A 15,958-nucleotide genomic window follows, 5' to 3' on the forward strand; every position below is an offset into this window, starting at 1 on the left:
AACCTATTTTTAAAATATATTTTAATTGAAGAAATAAATTTTTGGATATTACAACAAATACAAAATAATACAATTCAAAGCAGTACAAAAAAAAACAAGCAAAAAAATACCCAATCCACCCTCATGTACAAACATATAAACATATGTAGAAAAACATAGAATTAAAAAAAACTAGCTATTCAACTAAATAAATAACCAAGAACAAACTAATAAATAGTGATAATTCAGCTCAGCCAACCAAGACACTCTTACGTTCAGAGTTCCTCCTCCCCAGATAATGGACTCGTAAAACACAAACATTACGACTATATAAAAGCCATCGTTAGTGTGGCAGATAAATCTGTGTCCAGATATTCCAAAAAGGGCTGCCATGTCTTATAAAATTTCTCATTTTTGTGGTGTACCATATTTGTGAGAAAATCCAAGGGAATATACTCCATAACAATCTTCCGCTAATCCGACTGGCCCAGGGGGATTTTGGATACCCAAGATATTCTTTCTTGCACAGAAAGTTAGGATATTGAAAAGTTCTTTTCTTATGCGCATCTGCAGGGAACACACTGAGCAGGCCCAGAAGAAGAGAAATCGGGTCCTTCTCCACCCTTACACCCTTGCACCTGCCACATCACTCCAATATGTTTGGAGCCTACCAGAGACAACAGGTAAGAGTGGCTGTACAGACCTTGCACTTGGGACATGTTGAAGATATCCCTGATTTAAGTTTTGAAAAATGTTAAGGAGCCAAGTGGACTCTGTTGAGAATCTTCAACTGTAAGGCATGGGTCCTATTATAAACTGATATCTTTCCATGCCTCTGAGTAAATGTCAACACCTAGCTTTCTCTCCCACACTCTGCAGAATCGATCAAACTCAGCTGCGGGGGCACCCCCCAACTGATGATGTAAAGTACTGACATGAAGTGTATTTTTAGCACTGAGCATCCCCTTCTTTCTGTCGGATTTGTAGTGATCAGTCAAAAGTGAAGTGTTTTTTTGAATAAAATCCCTAACTTGAAAAAAATGAGAAGGGTCCCTATTAGAGAGCTCGTATTTGTGTACTGACTGATTGAAGGACATCATTACGTCTCCCTCAAATAAATCACCCATGCAAGACACACGCTGAATTGCCCAGCATTTAAAACCTGAATCTATCATACCTGGTTGAAAACCCGGCATACCCACTAAAGGTGTAAAAGAAGATGCTTTGCCAATATTGCCTTCCCTCTACCGAATTGCCCTCCAAGCTTTAACAGTATTGATGACTATTGGGCTATGGCAATACGAACGAACTGGCCTCATTTTGTCCAAAAACAGCAAACTGATAAGGGGGCACCTTATCTGGGAGGCTTCGATATCTAGCCATATTGAAAGAGGATCCCCACAAGCCCAATCACTCATGTCGGATTAAAGCAAGCATAGTTGGTAGTTTTTAATGTCTGGAAGATCCACTCCCCTCAATCTGTGAGGCAATTGCAGTTTGGCTAATTTAATGAGGGACTGCTTACAATGCCAAATAAAGGAACTGAACCAGCCATTCAGTCTCCTGAATATTTGCTTATTGAAAATCAGGGGGAGCATCCGTATAGTGTATAGCAAATGGAGGAGAATATTCATCTTAATAAGCGCTATCCGCCCAACCACGAGACTGGAAGTGCCTCCCATCTTTGAAGATCTTGTTTAATTTTATCAAATAATTGAACAAAATTGGCTTTAAACAGCCAATCCAGAACTGGAGTAATGAATATGCCCAAATACACAAAACTCCCTGTGACCATCTAAATGGGAATAGATGATCACCCTCAAGACCTAGCATCTTTGTAAGACCACCCAGAGGCATAGCTTCTGATTTCGCAAAATTAATCTTGTACCCAGAAAAAGCGCCAAACAAGGAGATGCATTGTATCTGGCGGGCCACTGAAACTGCTGGATTTGACAAAAAAATTAGGACAAAGTCCGCATACAACAAAGTCTAATGTTATTTTAACCCCACTTCTAGAGCTGGTATATCGGGATCCCCATGAATGGCCTCTGCCAATAGTTCAATCAGCAATGTAAAAAGCAATGTGTAATGGGACAGCCCTGCCAGATGCCCCTAAAATGGTAAAATTGCTTGATCATACCCCTTTGGTGATCACTGCCATGAGAGGGTCACTGTAGAGAATCTTTACCCATCTTATAAAGACTTCGCCCAAACCAAAACGCTCCAGAGTATAGAAATGATATGGCCACTCAACTCGGTCAACTGCCTTCTCTGCATTTAGAGAAATCACCAATCCCTGTGTTAACTGTTGTTGACACGCTTGAATTACATTAAACAGCCTCCTAACATTATTGGAGCAGTGTGGCCTTTATGAAGCCCAACTGATCCTCTTCAACAATACTAGGTAACACAGTCTTCAGCCTTAACGCAAGAGTCTTAGAGAGGATTTTAAAGTCCAGATTTAAGAGTGAAATGGGCCTTTCTGAAGCTCAGTCCTCTGGGACTTTCCTTTTTTAAGAATAAGTGAAATATTGGCCTCTCTCACTGTGGGTGGCACGGTGGCTTAGTGGCGAGCACTGCTGCCCCACAGTGCCAGGGACCCAGGTTCAATTCTAGCCTTGGGCAACGGTCTGTGTGGAGTTTGCACATTCTCCCCATGTCTGCGTGGGTTTGCTCTGGATCCCTCCCACAGTCTAAAGAGATGCAGGTCAGGTGAATTGGCTATTCCAAATCGCCCATAATGTTAGCTGTGCTAGTCAGAGGGAAATGGGTCTGGGTGGGTTACTCTTCAGAGGGTTGGTGTGGACTTGTTGGGCTAAAGGGCCTGTTTCCACACTGTAGGGAATCTAATCTCTCAAGAGATGGTGGGAGACAATCACGACTGTATGAATCATTAAACATTTTGAGCATCAGGCCTGAGAGTATGTTTATAAATTCCTTATAGAATTCACTGGGAAGTCCGTCAGGACTGGGCGCCTTTCCACTCTGAAGCTGCCTCACAGCTTCCTGCACTTCTTGCTCTGATAATGGGGCATTGAGAAACAACTCTTGTTCGGGGGTCACGCCAAGGAACTTCAGATCCTTAAAAAAAGATTCCATTTTGGCCCGCCTGTCCTTACAACTCTCAGATTAGTATAACTTAAGAGTAAAATCTCTGGAATGCCGCATTAATCTTCCCTGATTGCCATAATGGCTTGTGGGGCATTCCTTCTCCTGGTGAGATACACTAAGTATTTGCCTGGCCTGTCACCATGCTCATATAACCTTTGCTTTGCAAAAGGAAGCTCCTTCATTGCCATCTGCATGAGCATGGAATTCAATGCAGACCACAGCGCTGTAATCCTCTGTAGTTTGACCAACAAGGATCTGTCAAAGTAAGCCTACTCGGCTGCCTTCAACCGCGCTTCAAGGAGACGTTGCTGCTCACCCTTCTGCCGCTTCCTACTGGCAGAGTCGGAAATAACTACCCCCCAGCATAGGCTTTGGCAGTTTCCCAAAGGACGGATGGACTATCACTGAGTTAATGTCTAGGAATGCCCGAAATTCCCTAGAGAAACACTCCGCAAACGTATTATCTTTGAGGATAAAGGGATCCATTCGCCAGTGCCTTGAACCCACTGTAACATCCTTAACCTTAACCAACAGGTACACTGAAGCATGATTGGAGATTTTAATATTACCAATTGTACAAGATGCCACAAAGTCCAGGGTTGCCACAGGGGTCAGAAAAAAAATCAATCCTGGTGTGACATCTGTGCGGATTGGAGAAAAATGTAAAATCCCTACCTGTAAGGTGGAGATGCCTCCAGCCATCCACCAACTCTAACTCCCCACACAGACCCATTAACTGTTTAGTTTGTACAGAGGGTATCGAGGGACCTTTGGGCAACCTGTTTACTGTGAGATCCATGAGACAGTTAAAATCTTCCCCTATAATGATGGGCCGGGACTCGAGACTTATCAGTTTAGAAAACGCATCTACGAAAAGTTTAAGGGGATGAGTTGGAGGGCAATAAACATTTAAAACACCATATTCTTCCCCATTTATCAAAGTTTTAAGAATTACAAATCTCCCGTGTGTGTCTTTAATACATTCTAGTAATTTAAATGGGAGATTTTTCCTAACCAATATAGCCACTCCCCTACTTCTGGTATTAAATTATGAAAAATAAACTCGGTCAAAGCCATTCTGCTGTAATTTCAAATGCTCCCTGTCATCCAAATGTGTCTCCTGTAACAAAGCAATATCCATCTTCTCCCTTCTAAGACTCAAGTGTAGCTTCTTCTTCTTAATTGGTGAGTGACTTCCCTTGATATTCCAGGTACACAATTTAACCACGTCATTAGCCATAACCTTTTGCAGTGACATTTAAATTCGAGAGAGGAGGAACTCGAACCAAAAATCACGGAGCCTTAGTGTCACATGATCCACTGAACATTAAAACCACATAAACTAAAAGCACTGCATTTAACAAACCTACAAAACTATTAAAAATTAAAAACAACAAAAACCAAAAAACAAACCAACATACGAAGCACCAATGATGCTGAATAGGGGAACTCATCCGCTTCCCAGAGGGGACAAATTCCCATCACAAATCCCCATAAGTAGGCATCTAACCATCCCACCCACCTTCACTTCTCCCAGCTACAGCCGCATGGTGAACGCAAGCAGAAAAGAAAGTAAATACTCCATAGAATGCCAATATGAATAAAATAAAAAGCTGCTAAAGAAAAAAAAGGGGTAAATACCCCACCCATCCTTTGGTAGATCTTAACTTAGAAATTGGAAATGCATATCTCAACTACCACAAAACATAGTTTAAGCCAAATTATTATCAATAGAAAAAAAAAGAAAAAGACAACTCCAACAAGACTTCCTCCATTTCCTTTACAAAACGACAAAGATATACCCAAACAACATTACTATTTATACATACTAAATTGTTTGATTAGGTTAATTTGTCCACAAAGTCTATTGCCCTTCTCTGAAGTGTCAAAGAGATGTGTCGATACATCTTAGGTGAACCGTAGCACCGCTGGAGACCTCAAGGAGTACTGAGTACTGAATCCCAAGCTCCCTCAGTCTTCTCTTGTCACCGTCGTAAGATTTAATTTTCTGGATCACTGCCGTTGAGAACTCCTGGAAGAACATGGTCTTAAAGCCCTCGTAAACTTGGGCCTTTGAATCCTTCCCCTGGATTCTGGAAACTTCCATGATTCTCTCTTTATCCCGATGGCGATGGAACTGCACCAGGGGAAGACGAGGACGTTGACCCAGACCTGATCTCCGCGCTACAACCCGGTGAGCCCTCTCGATCTTCAATCCTCTCATTCCAGCTGCCAAGTCAAGGAATTTTGGCAGCCAGTCCTCAATAAATTCTGCAGGCCACTCTCCTTCCTTACCCTCAGGCAGACCGATGATCCGAATGTTTTTTCTCCTATCCCTGTTCTCCAGATCATCCACTTGTTCGTGCAAAGTATGGACCGGCATCTCCAGGGCTTGGATCTCTTCCTTGGATGAACTGGCATCAGCTTCCACTACTGTGAGCCTGTGCTCCACTTCATCCGTCCTCTTCTCCAGGTCTCCCAGCCGCTGCTCATGCTTCTGCAGCATGAGAAAGATTGGAATCAGCTTCTCTTCTATCTGTTACCCCAACATCTCGCGAGATTTTGCAGGCTCGTTCACTAGGGCCTGGAAGGTAATAGAGTTCAAGGATCCTGCAGGCTGGGCTGCAGACCCGACCTTGGATACTCCTCCTCCTTTTTTCAGCATCTCTGGACAGCTGGAAACACAGGTAAGTTAACTTTTAAAAGTTTCTTGGGACTCTACGATCTTTCTGGAGTCCCAGGAAATCACGATGCTCCAAGTTGGGTGGATTGAGAGGTCGTCCTGCTTGTGCTGTGATGCGGAGCTCTGCAATGCGATCTTCCTGGATCGCCCACCATCTTGGATCCCCTCAATGAATCTTTGATATGTTGGCTTTTCGTACCAGTATGTATGAATAAAATTTCCTACCAGTAATTCATTCTTATTTCTCTTGCTTTTATCCAGTAACTACCTTTACCATAATTCATTGTGTTTTTCTTCTTTACCCAGGATTAGTTGAGCGATCAAATTGACTACTGCTAATAATACTGTATTTTAAAGTGCCGCATGAATTTCAGCTCCTCAAAACTAGTACCCGTGTAATAGTTGACCCTATAAATTGAACCTTTAAGAACAGTCTAAAAAAATTGACTTTTACATGAGTGCACATGGTATGTTGCATTCTTCCTCAGTATTAGCTGTACTCACAAATTGATACCGTCTTGAAATTCTGATTGCTAATTATTCTCATCCAAATCATAAATTCAAATTATGAATATAATTATAAAGCTGATCCATCATCCTCCAAACTTACTTCACAAAAGTAATGTGATAATGGTCTGATCATTTGCTTTTAGTGATGTTGGCTGAGGGATCAATATTGGCAGGGCACCAAAGATATTGTAAATGCTCTGCAAAATGACACCACAGAATTCTTTACATCTGCCTGAGAGCATACAAACCTCACTTTCATTATTTTTTTTCCAAGGTGTAGCACTTCTGACAATGTAGTAATCATCACTACATTATTGCAGCACTAGCTTGAATTCTGTGCTCATGTCTCTGATAAAATAACTACAGGTTCTTAGCAGGAAAATAATAACTGACCAGTATTTTCTCGCCTGGTAATAAATAACACAATGAAAAGAGGCACGCAACTATATGTTTTTAAGTCAATAAAAAAAGTTGTCAAACCTATGGTCTCCGATTGAGCAAGGAAGACTTTTGAGTTTATTGTTTCGTAAATCCAGCCAGACAAGATTTGGTAATTGATGAAAGAAATCCTCAGAAAGTTCAGATATGGCATTTCCTTCCAGATACAAATGCTATTGGAAAAAATTATTTTAGTGATTCATGTGACAATAGACATCTTATGAAAAAGTTGCATTTGTTTTAGTAACGTTCACAGCCTCAGGACAGCTCAATGTGTTTTACGGCCAGTGAAGTACTGTACTTCGAGAGCATAGTTACTCTTGCTGTCTAAGGCATACAGTAACCCATTTGCACAAAACTCCCACAATCAGAAACGTGATAGTGACGAGATTATTTGGTTTTAGGAATGGTGATTGAGGGATCAATATTAGCCAAAATGCTGGAAATATATCTTATCCTTTTAAGGAAACACATCGTCGTTTTGCATTTTGTTTTAAAATTTCATTCAAAAGACAGTATTTCCAAGACAGTAGCTCTTCAATACTGCCAGGAATATATCATATTAAACAAATTAAATAATCAAATTATAGTTCAATTCAAAATATAGAATTAATTTGCTTCATTAGCAGTTGGAGATGTGAAGGTGAAATCTCATTTTCCATTGCCAGCAAGAAGAAAATGTGATTAAAATTTATTTTTCTTGAACATTTTATTCAAAGTGATGATTGTGTTTGTCCTAATCTTTTTAGCCATCAACTAATTTGCACTTTTACATATTTGTAGACATGCAAGTGTGTTGCTCAGGCACTGGGAAAGCATAAGACCATAAGATTAGGCCATTCAGCCCATTGAGTCCCCCTGCCATTCAATCATGGCTGATAGGTTTCTCAGGGAAAAATGAGGACTGCAGATGCGAGAGATCAGACTCAAGAGTGTGGTGCTGGAAAGGCACAGCAGGTCAGGCAGTATCCAAGGAGTAGGAGAAAGGATGTTTCGGGTATAAGCCCTTCATCTGGAACGCAGTGGTGGAGGGAAAATGAGGAAACTGATGAAATCAACATTGATGCCATGTGGTTGGAGGGTCCCAAGGCGGAACATAAGGTGTTCTTTCTCCAGAAGTTGGGTGGCTAGGATTTGATGGTGGAGGAAACCCAGGATTTGCATGTCCTTGATAAGTTTCTAACCCCATTCTCCCGCCTTCTCCCAGTAACCCTTGATCCCCTTGATACTCAAGAACCTATCTATCTCAGTCTTGAATATACTCAATGACCTGACCTCCACAGCCTTCTGTGGCAATGAATTCCATAGGTTTCCCACTCTCTGGCTGAAGAAGCTTCTCCTTATCTCCATTCTAAAAGGTTCTCCTTTTACTGTAAGGCAGTGCCCTCGGGTCCTAGCCTCTCCAACCAATGGAAACATCTTTCCAACATCCACTCTGTCCAAGCCATTCATATTCTGTATATTTCAATTAGATTCCCCCTCATCCTTCAAAACCCCATCAAGTATAAACCCAGAGTCCTCAAATGTTCCTCATGTGACATAAATGGAATAATTTCATATTATTGCAGAATTATCTCAGGCAAGGTAATCTCAACATGAAGCCATTCAGAGCTTTTAAGAGATAGTGACATTATTTGTATTATAACACTGACAAATTTCACAAATCCTTAAATAAACACAGGCAATGTTTTAAATTTAAAACTTATAGTCTGTGTCAATATTCAAGATTAGTCTTACTTTTGTTTAGATTTTAGAGCAGTAGCTATATTGTTCTAAATCAGAAGCCAGATGGTAAAGGCTAGTACTAGAGGCAATCTTTACACATTATCATAAAATTTCTTTATAGAGATACACATTACTAATAGGCACCTCCTTACCCAACAACTGCAGTTTCAGATTGAAACTGAACGTGCAAATCCCCAGTTAAGCCACCACATGTATAGAATTAAACATAATTAATATGAAATTATTAAAATTTGATGAAATGTTCTCAGAATTAAATTCTTAGTGCACAACTGACTAGCAAATTTGCAGGGGTACAAGTGCAGATTTTGATACAGAATCAAAACATTTTACCAAACAGACTGCTGTCATCACATGCAACAGTAGGTCTGGCTTGGTTGAGCACCTGGCTGCTTCACCCATGACCATAATGCAATAGAATTCTTCACTGGGATAGAAAGTGAAATAATCCAATCTGAGCCTTAGGTCCTAAACTTAAACAAAAGAAACTATGAAGGTGTGAGTGGTGTACAATGAAATGAATGACAGAGTGAATGTGGTATTGCCAAGTTTGTGGATGTCACAAAAATAGCTGGAAACGCAAGTAGTAAGGATGACACAATTAATCTACAGAAGGATATAGATAGGCTTGGTGAGTGAGCAACGGCCTGGTAGACAACGTATTGTGGGAAAGTATGAGGTTATGCACCTTGATAAGAGTAGACAAGTTGAATATTTAAATGGAGAAAGACTGCAGAAAGCTTTAATCAAAAAAAGCTAGCTCCAAATATTAGGGAACATAAATGGACTGTTGACCTTTATTTCAAAGACCATGGAGTATGAAAATAGGGAGGTCTTGCTAAAGAGATGCAATGCATGAGTCAGACTAACCCTGACTATTCTAATCAGTTTTCATCCTACTTTCTGAGGATAAATATACTGGCATTGGAGGCAGTGCAGAGAAGATTCTCTCAGTGATACTGGTATGGATGGTTTTGAAACATAAGATTCATAAGGGTAGATGTTTCCACTTGTGGGAGAGTCTAAGACGAGAGGGAATAATCTCAGAGTAAGCAGTCACCCATTTAAAACAGAAATGCAGACATTTTCTCCATGAGGGCAGTGAATCTGTGGAATTCTTCAATGCAAAGGGCTGTCAGGATTGGTTACATAATCAAGACTGAGATGGACAGTTTTTAATAAATAAGGAAATCAAGAGTTATGGGGATGAGGCAGGAAATTGGATTTGAGGATTATCAGATCAACCATAATCTCATTGAATGGTGGAGTAGACTCAATGGACCGAATAGCCTATTTCTGAAGGCTATGGTTGAAATTGATCGGCAATTTCACTAAAAGTTAGGACAGTGGACGGTTAATGGTTCATATTTAAGGAATAAATGCATGCCCCATTGCAACAATTATACATTCTTTCCAACTGAAAAACAGAGCTAAGAAAATATAATAGAACTAGAGCCAAAAACTGAAATTAATCGTTGTCTTGGATCCGTAGAGGGGTCATATAAAGTTGTCAGAAAATATTAGCAAGATTGAGAATTGGAAACGCGTTACAATTCTGCAAAGGAGCACTGAGAGGTTGATTAAGATGGATAAAAGGTACAAGTGAGCACGCAAAGAACATAAAAGTAATTATAAGAGGTTTTGCAGAAATGTAAAAAGGAAATGATTAGTCCAGACAAATGTAAGCCCCTTATAAAAGATGTAATAACAGGTCACTTACAAAATACCAAAGGTCAACATGAATTTACGAAAGATAAATTATGTTTAACAAACTATATTTGGATTATCAGAATACTGTCAATAAGATTCCACATAAGGGGTTACCGTTGAAAATAAAAGCACACGGAATTGGTGGTAATATGTTGGTATGGATTGAGAATTTATTCGCAGACAATAAATGGGTCATTTTCAGAATGGAAGGCAGTGATGTGTTTGGTATCGCAGATGTAGGTGTTTGGACCCCAGCTATTCACAATATATGTCAATCATTTGGATAATGGAATCAAACTTTATAATTCGAAATTTGCTAATGACACAAATAGTTGGGGGGATTGTGAATGGTGAAGAGAATGCAAAGAGGTTTCAGAGTGAATACGATACGTGGAGTGAGTGGGCAAATTGTTTGGCAGATGCAATACAACATAGGTGAGTGCGAAATTTTCCAGTTCTGTAGGAAAATCAGAATGGCAGAATATAATCTAAATTGTGCTAGATTAGGAAATGTTGGTATTCAAAGGGACTTGGGTGTCCTTGCACACCAGTCACTGAAAGCAAATATGCAGATGCAACAAGGAGTTAGGAAGGCAAATGGTTTGTTGGCCTTTATTGCAACAGTGTTTGAGTACAGGAACAAAAAAGTCAGCACAGTCCTGTTCTACTCCTGGAATATTGTGTGCAGTTTTGGTCTCTTTATTTAAGAAAAGATTTGCAGCTTAGAGGGAGTGCAGCAAAGATTCACCAGACTGATTACTGGGATGGCAGGCTTGTCGTGTGAGAATAGATTGGGTCAAATGGACCTGTGATCACTGGAGTTTAAAAAGAATGAGAGGGCATTTCATTAAAACATGCAATTCTAATAGGGCTAGACAGAGTGAATGCAGGGATGAGATTTCCCCTGGCCAGGGGATCCACAAAAAAGGGTAATGACCTGAGGATATGAGTAGGCTATTTCTGACTGAGAGAAATGTTTTCACTCAGAAGGTGGGGAACTTGTGGAATTCTTTGCCACAAAATGCTATAGAGGCCAAGATAAAGAATGAAATAAATAGAAGTTCAAGGCGTCAAGAGAGTATAGGGAGAGAGCAAGAATATGACAATGGCATTTTGCCATGAATGGTGACATGGGTTCAATGGGCTGAAAGGTCTACTCTCACTCCTATTTTCTAAGTTGTTTATTAGGATGCCAATCTAAGGTAGCAAAGTTTTATGTTTGGTCTAGCTCCAATCAAGCTGCAAAAGTTGTTGCCTAACATTCATTTCAACAGACATATGTAAGGCTAATTGGTCCAAACCAAATGGTGGCAGTATTTTGATGATCAGGGTAATATATCTAGAGTCATCAAAGATATTGTGGAATATAGAAAAGTAGATCAAGTGAATTAACGTAACTGAACTCTGAACCGTAGTGGGAGAAAGTGAGGACTGCAGATGCTAGAGATCAGAGCTGAAAAATGTGTTGCTGGAAAAGCGCAGTAGGAGAATCGACGTTTCGGGCATTCCTGAAGAAGGGTTTATGCCGAAACGTCGATTCTCCTGCTCCTTGGATGCTGTCTGACCTGCTGCGCTTTTCTGAACCGTAGTGACCGATTGTTGAGGATGAAAACATTAGAAAATAGAAGATGAAAGATCCTCTGGAAAGTGGAATCAATATTTTCAATAAAAGTAAAATTGCCTATGTAACATGGTGGGAGATCAACTTGTACTGCACAAAAATTCTTCCATTTATTTAATAGTAGGAAGGAGTTTAAACAAGTGAGAATAAACCCTATGTATAACTCACTCTCTCTTCATGTCAGTCCCTCCTTCCCAGCAGTAAATCTGGAAAACCTTCACTGTACTCTGTCCATTGCCAGAATATCCTTTCTTGGATAAGAAGACCAAAATGCCACACAACACTCCAGATGTGGCATCACAAGGCTCTAAATAATTATAGTCAGACATCCCTGCTCCTATCCTTGAATCTTCTCACTATGCACCCCAACGTACCATTTGTCTTCTTCACCTGCTGCACCTGCATGCTTACTTCCAGTAACTTGAATACAAGAATACCAAGTCCTTTCCCAGTCCGTCACCATTCAGAGATTAATCTACCTTCCTGTTTTTGCTACCAAATTGGACCACTTCACATTTATCCACATTATACTTCATCTGCATTCGGCACTCATTCAACTTGTCTAAATCACACAAGCATCTCTGCATCCTCCACACAGTTCACCCTCCAGCTTTATTCCTTCCTCTCTGTCCAAAATTTAGCCCGATCGTGGGGCATTATATTATTGTGTTCATGGTTCAGTTTCTTTATAAAAGCTCCAGTGAATGATCTTTTCAGTGCAATGTTTAGGCAACTTGGCAGCTTTTTTTTCAAGTGACATGGTGAAAAGAGCATGGTCAAGCTGAATTATCCACGGGGATCATGAACTACAAATCACAGTAACAGAAAATTAGCAATCAGTTGTATTTACTCAAAGTTACCACCCTAAATATTGAAAGTGAAAAACCTGGCCACATAATTCTCTTTCTGCACAGATGGAAAAATGTATTAAATAGCACTGAATTGATGTGGGTGGGAAATACATTTACTGCTACATTTCAAGTTTTTTGAATAATTTAAGAAGTTACAACATACATTTTGATGCATCTGAAGTGTTAACCATACAGGAGGTGTCAACTTGATATGTATAGGAAGATAATGTGAGAAAGTTTTAAGTCACATGTATTGCTGAAGACTGCCAAAAACACATAAATGTGTGATCTACAGTAAAATAAACTGAAAGCTATTTACAAAAAAAGTGCCATAAACTGATTTGCCCAAAGATTAATATTCATATTATATCTACTTATTGGAGCAGGAACTGCCAATCCCACTGATTATAATCTATTTTAATTTTTTTTTAAAAAAACCATGAGTGCAAAATTCAATTGTGCAGTGAATGTTTGCAAGCTGTGCCACCGGACACTACTTGTGTGCCACTGAAATGGGTGCACACAGCTGTGAACCTGCGTGCACTTTACACTTGCTGAATTGACACAGACCTGATTTAATACTCCTCCACTGGCTGATATAGCTCCAGGATTCCAGATCCTGGCAAAACCTACATTGTTAGATCTTGTAAAAAAAGAAGCATTTGGGCTCCACATTCAAGTTAATTTAAATGCCAATCAACCTGATTACAGGCAGGATAAATGTTTTGATCTTATTCTATTGCAAGGTGTCTGAAAGTACTCAGGTGTGTTTCCAGATAAGTTTTAGTGCATTCCTGAATTTGCCAGAGGAAATGTTCTCATTCAAACAGGGATGGCAGGTCCGTACAATGTCTGCACTAGTTTGCATGTTGTGATGGCAATGCCTTTATGTCACGACCATAAGAAGGAGTTGGAGCAGATACTGCGGAGATGGCAAGCTCTAAGCCATGGCCTTTGCTCAGTTGGGTCTGGACTCCTCTGCTACATGTCAGTGACAGGAGGAAGACAATTCCCTTTCAGCTTTTCACCCAAGTCCATTGCAATCATACTTGTCTGCCAACTTTCCTTCTAGTGAACTCACAAACAAAAGATCCTTTATTCCCCAACCTGGCAGTAGCCCACTTGTACCCAGTGTTTTACCACATGTGGATGGTACCTCTATACCATGCTTAAAGTGACAGGCAGTGTCTATGAGCGAGTGCCTACAAGCGGCAGGTAAACTGACAGGGCCATTTTGTTTGTGCTGCATTGTTGCTCTTTTATCCTCCTGGGGCAACTGTGGCTGGGTTATTAGCAGCTCTTGCATCTCTGAAAGCAGAAACTTAAAGTCTGAGGAAAAGTGGGAGTGGTGTGGTGGAAAGCAGGAAGGAGGCACCATGGTCACACCATCAGCAGCATCCTCATCATGCCAGATAGCAGAACAAGGGTATGTTGGAAGTTGAGAAGCAGCATAAGGCAGGAAAATGTCACCTTTCTCAATGTTGTCAATGACATTGAGTGCTGTGGACCTTGGTGCAGCTAGTCACATCATGCTGCGAGTGAATACCTCCATCAGGCTCAGGACATGCAAGAGGTCCTTGGCCCCCCCCCATCAGCTCTGTCCTACTACCTTTGATTTTGTGTCTTCTCGTTCTGCAAGGGAGAGGACAGGATGTCAGCAGGTTTGTAGAACAATGAAGTTCTTGCCTTAGCTGAATACCGGATTTATGCAAAGGCAGTAAGGGGTGGATGAGAGACTAGCGGTATTGGTGTGTGAAGGTGAGGCTCAGTCTCTCAAAGTTAGGTGTGAGTTCTAAGTACCAGGGCCTGGAGCTGGTGAGTGATGGGGGTATGGTGTATGAACAGTTAATGTTATGGCAGGTAGCAGAGGTCAGGTGCTGACCATTCCCTGATGTTAACCAACTGCATAGGACCATCAGACTTTCCAGAACACTGCTGCCAGGTCTGGGCCAAGGCTAGGAGCCACCTCCTCCGTATCCTTCTGAAAATGGTGTTCACAGACCCATGGGTATATCTCTTCTTCTTCTACCTACCTACATCACTAATGTCCCACCCATCAATCGGGATTCCCCTGTCATCACTGGGGCTCAACTTGCAAGAATTTTCAATGCAGCAACTTTTCTCTTTCAGGAGGCAGCCTGTCTTTAAGACAGAGCCCGTATAATATAATATCCACAACAATGCAGCTGGGGCCTTCTGCTTTGTACTGCACTGGAAGCTTAAGACCTGGTGTCAAAATCATTCATGTAGGGATGCTAATGGAATGCTGACCTTTTTATCTAGAGGACTGGAGTATAAGGACACAAAACTTCAGCTGCAGTTGTACAAAACTCTGGCGAGACCCCACTTGGAGTACTCTGAGCAGATTAGGAAAGTTATACTGGCCTTTGAGAGAGTACAAAGTAGGTTTACACTCCTGGATTAAGTTATGAGGAGAGATTATACAAATTTAGGCCTGTTTTCTCTACAAATTGGAAGGTTAGATCGAAGTCGTCAAGATTTAACAGAAAAAGACAGAGTAGTTAAAGCTATTTCCACTGGTTGGGGATTCTAGTACGAGGGAATTAAGACCATACCATTCAAGAGAGATGTTAGGAAGCACTTCTATATGCAAAATGTGACAGATGTTTGGAATTCCCTTCTGCAAGCAGCAGCGGAACCTGGATCAGTTGTTCATTTAAAATCTGAGATAGAAAAGTTTTGTTAAGCAGAGGTATTAAGGATATGGGACTAAGGGATATCGATTCAGCCACAGATTTGCCATGATCTCACTGAATGGCAGAACAGCCTCAAATGGCTGAATGGCTTACTCCTATTCCTATGGTTCTAGGTCCATGATTTGAACTGGTTTAGACAGATTTGAATAGATTTAGGGGTACGAAAAATCCTAGCAGATTTAAACACTTGCATGTTAGTGTCCTAGTTCTTTAAACAAAACATAGGTGAGACAATTTATTTAATTTTGATGACTTGGTGGCTGATTAAATTGAAAGTGAGAGAAATGGCTCTTAAAATTGCAAAAGAGGTTTGGGGATTTGAAGATGATTCTCAAATTTGCCAAGAAAGTTTAGAAGGAAAGAATAAGACCACAATTTTAGAATTAGCAAATAAGTTAGATTTGGGTTTAACCAAGGACAAAAACAAAGCTGAAATTGTAAAGGGGTTACTCAAACACTTAGGTGTGTCAGAGAAACAAACTAGTATAGTAGAGGTAGAAAAACATAAATTACAATTGAGGAAAATGGAGTTAGAAGATAAACAGAGAGAAAGAGAGGAAAAAGAGAGGGAGAGAGAAAGAGAAAGAGAGAGAGG

The 15,958-nt window shown here is 40.5% G+C and overlaps 1 protein-coding gene across 1 annotated transcript in view; it reads right to left on the reverse strand.

Annotated features, from left to right (window-relative positions):
• The window catches only part of LOC122561386 (leucine-rich repeat-containing protein 27-like), a 72,050-nt gene that overhangs the window by 49,339 nt on the left and 6,753 nt on the right, over nucleotides 1-15,958 (reverse strand). The window contains exon 3 of the mRNA XM_043713150.1: nucleotides 6,764-6,894. Within this exon, the coding sequence (XP_043569085.1) occupies nucleotides 6,764-6,894 (131 nt within the window). The remainder of the gene's footprint in view (nucleotides 1-6,763; nucleotides 6,895-15,958) is intronic.

This window comes from Chiloscyllium plagiosum, chromosome 22 (assembly GCF_004010195.1).
Source record: "Chiloscyllium plagiosum isolate BGI_BamShark_2017 chromosome 22, ASM401019v2, whole genome shotgun sequence".
Lineage (NCBI taxonomy): Eukaryota > Metazoa > Chordata > Chondrichthyes > Orectolobiformes > Hemiscylliidae > Chiloscyllium > Chiloscyllium plagiosum.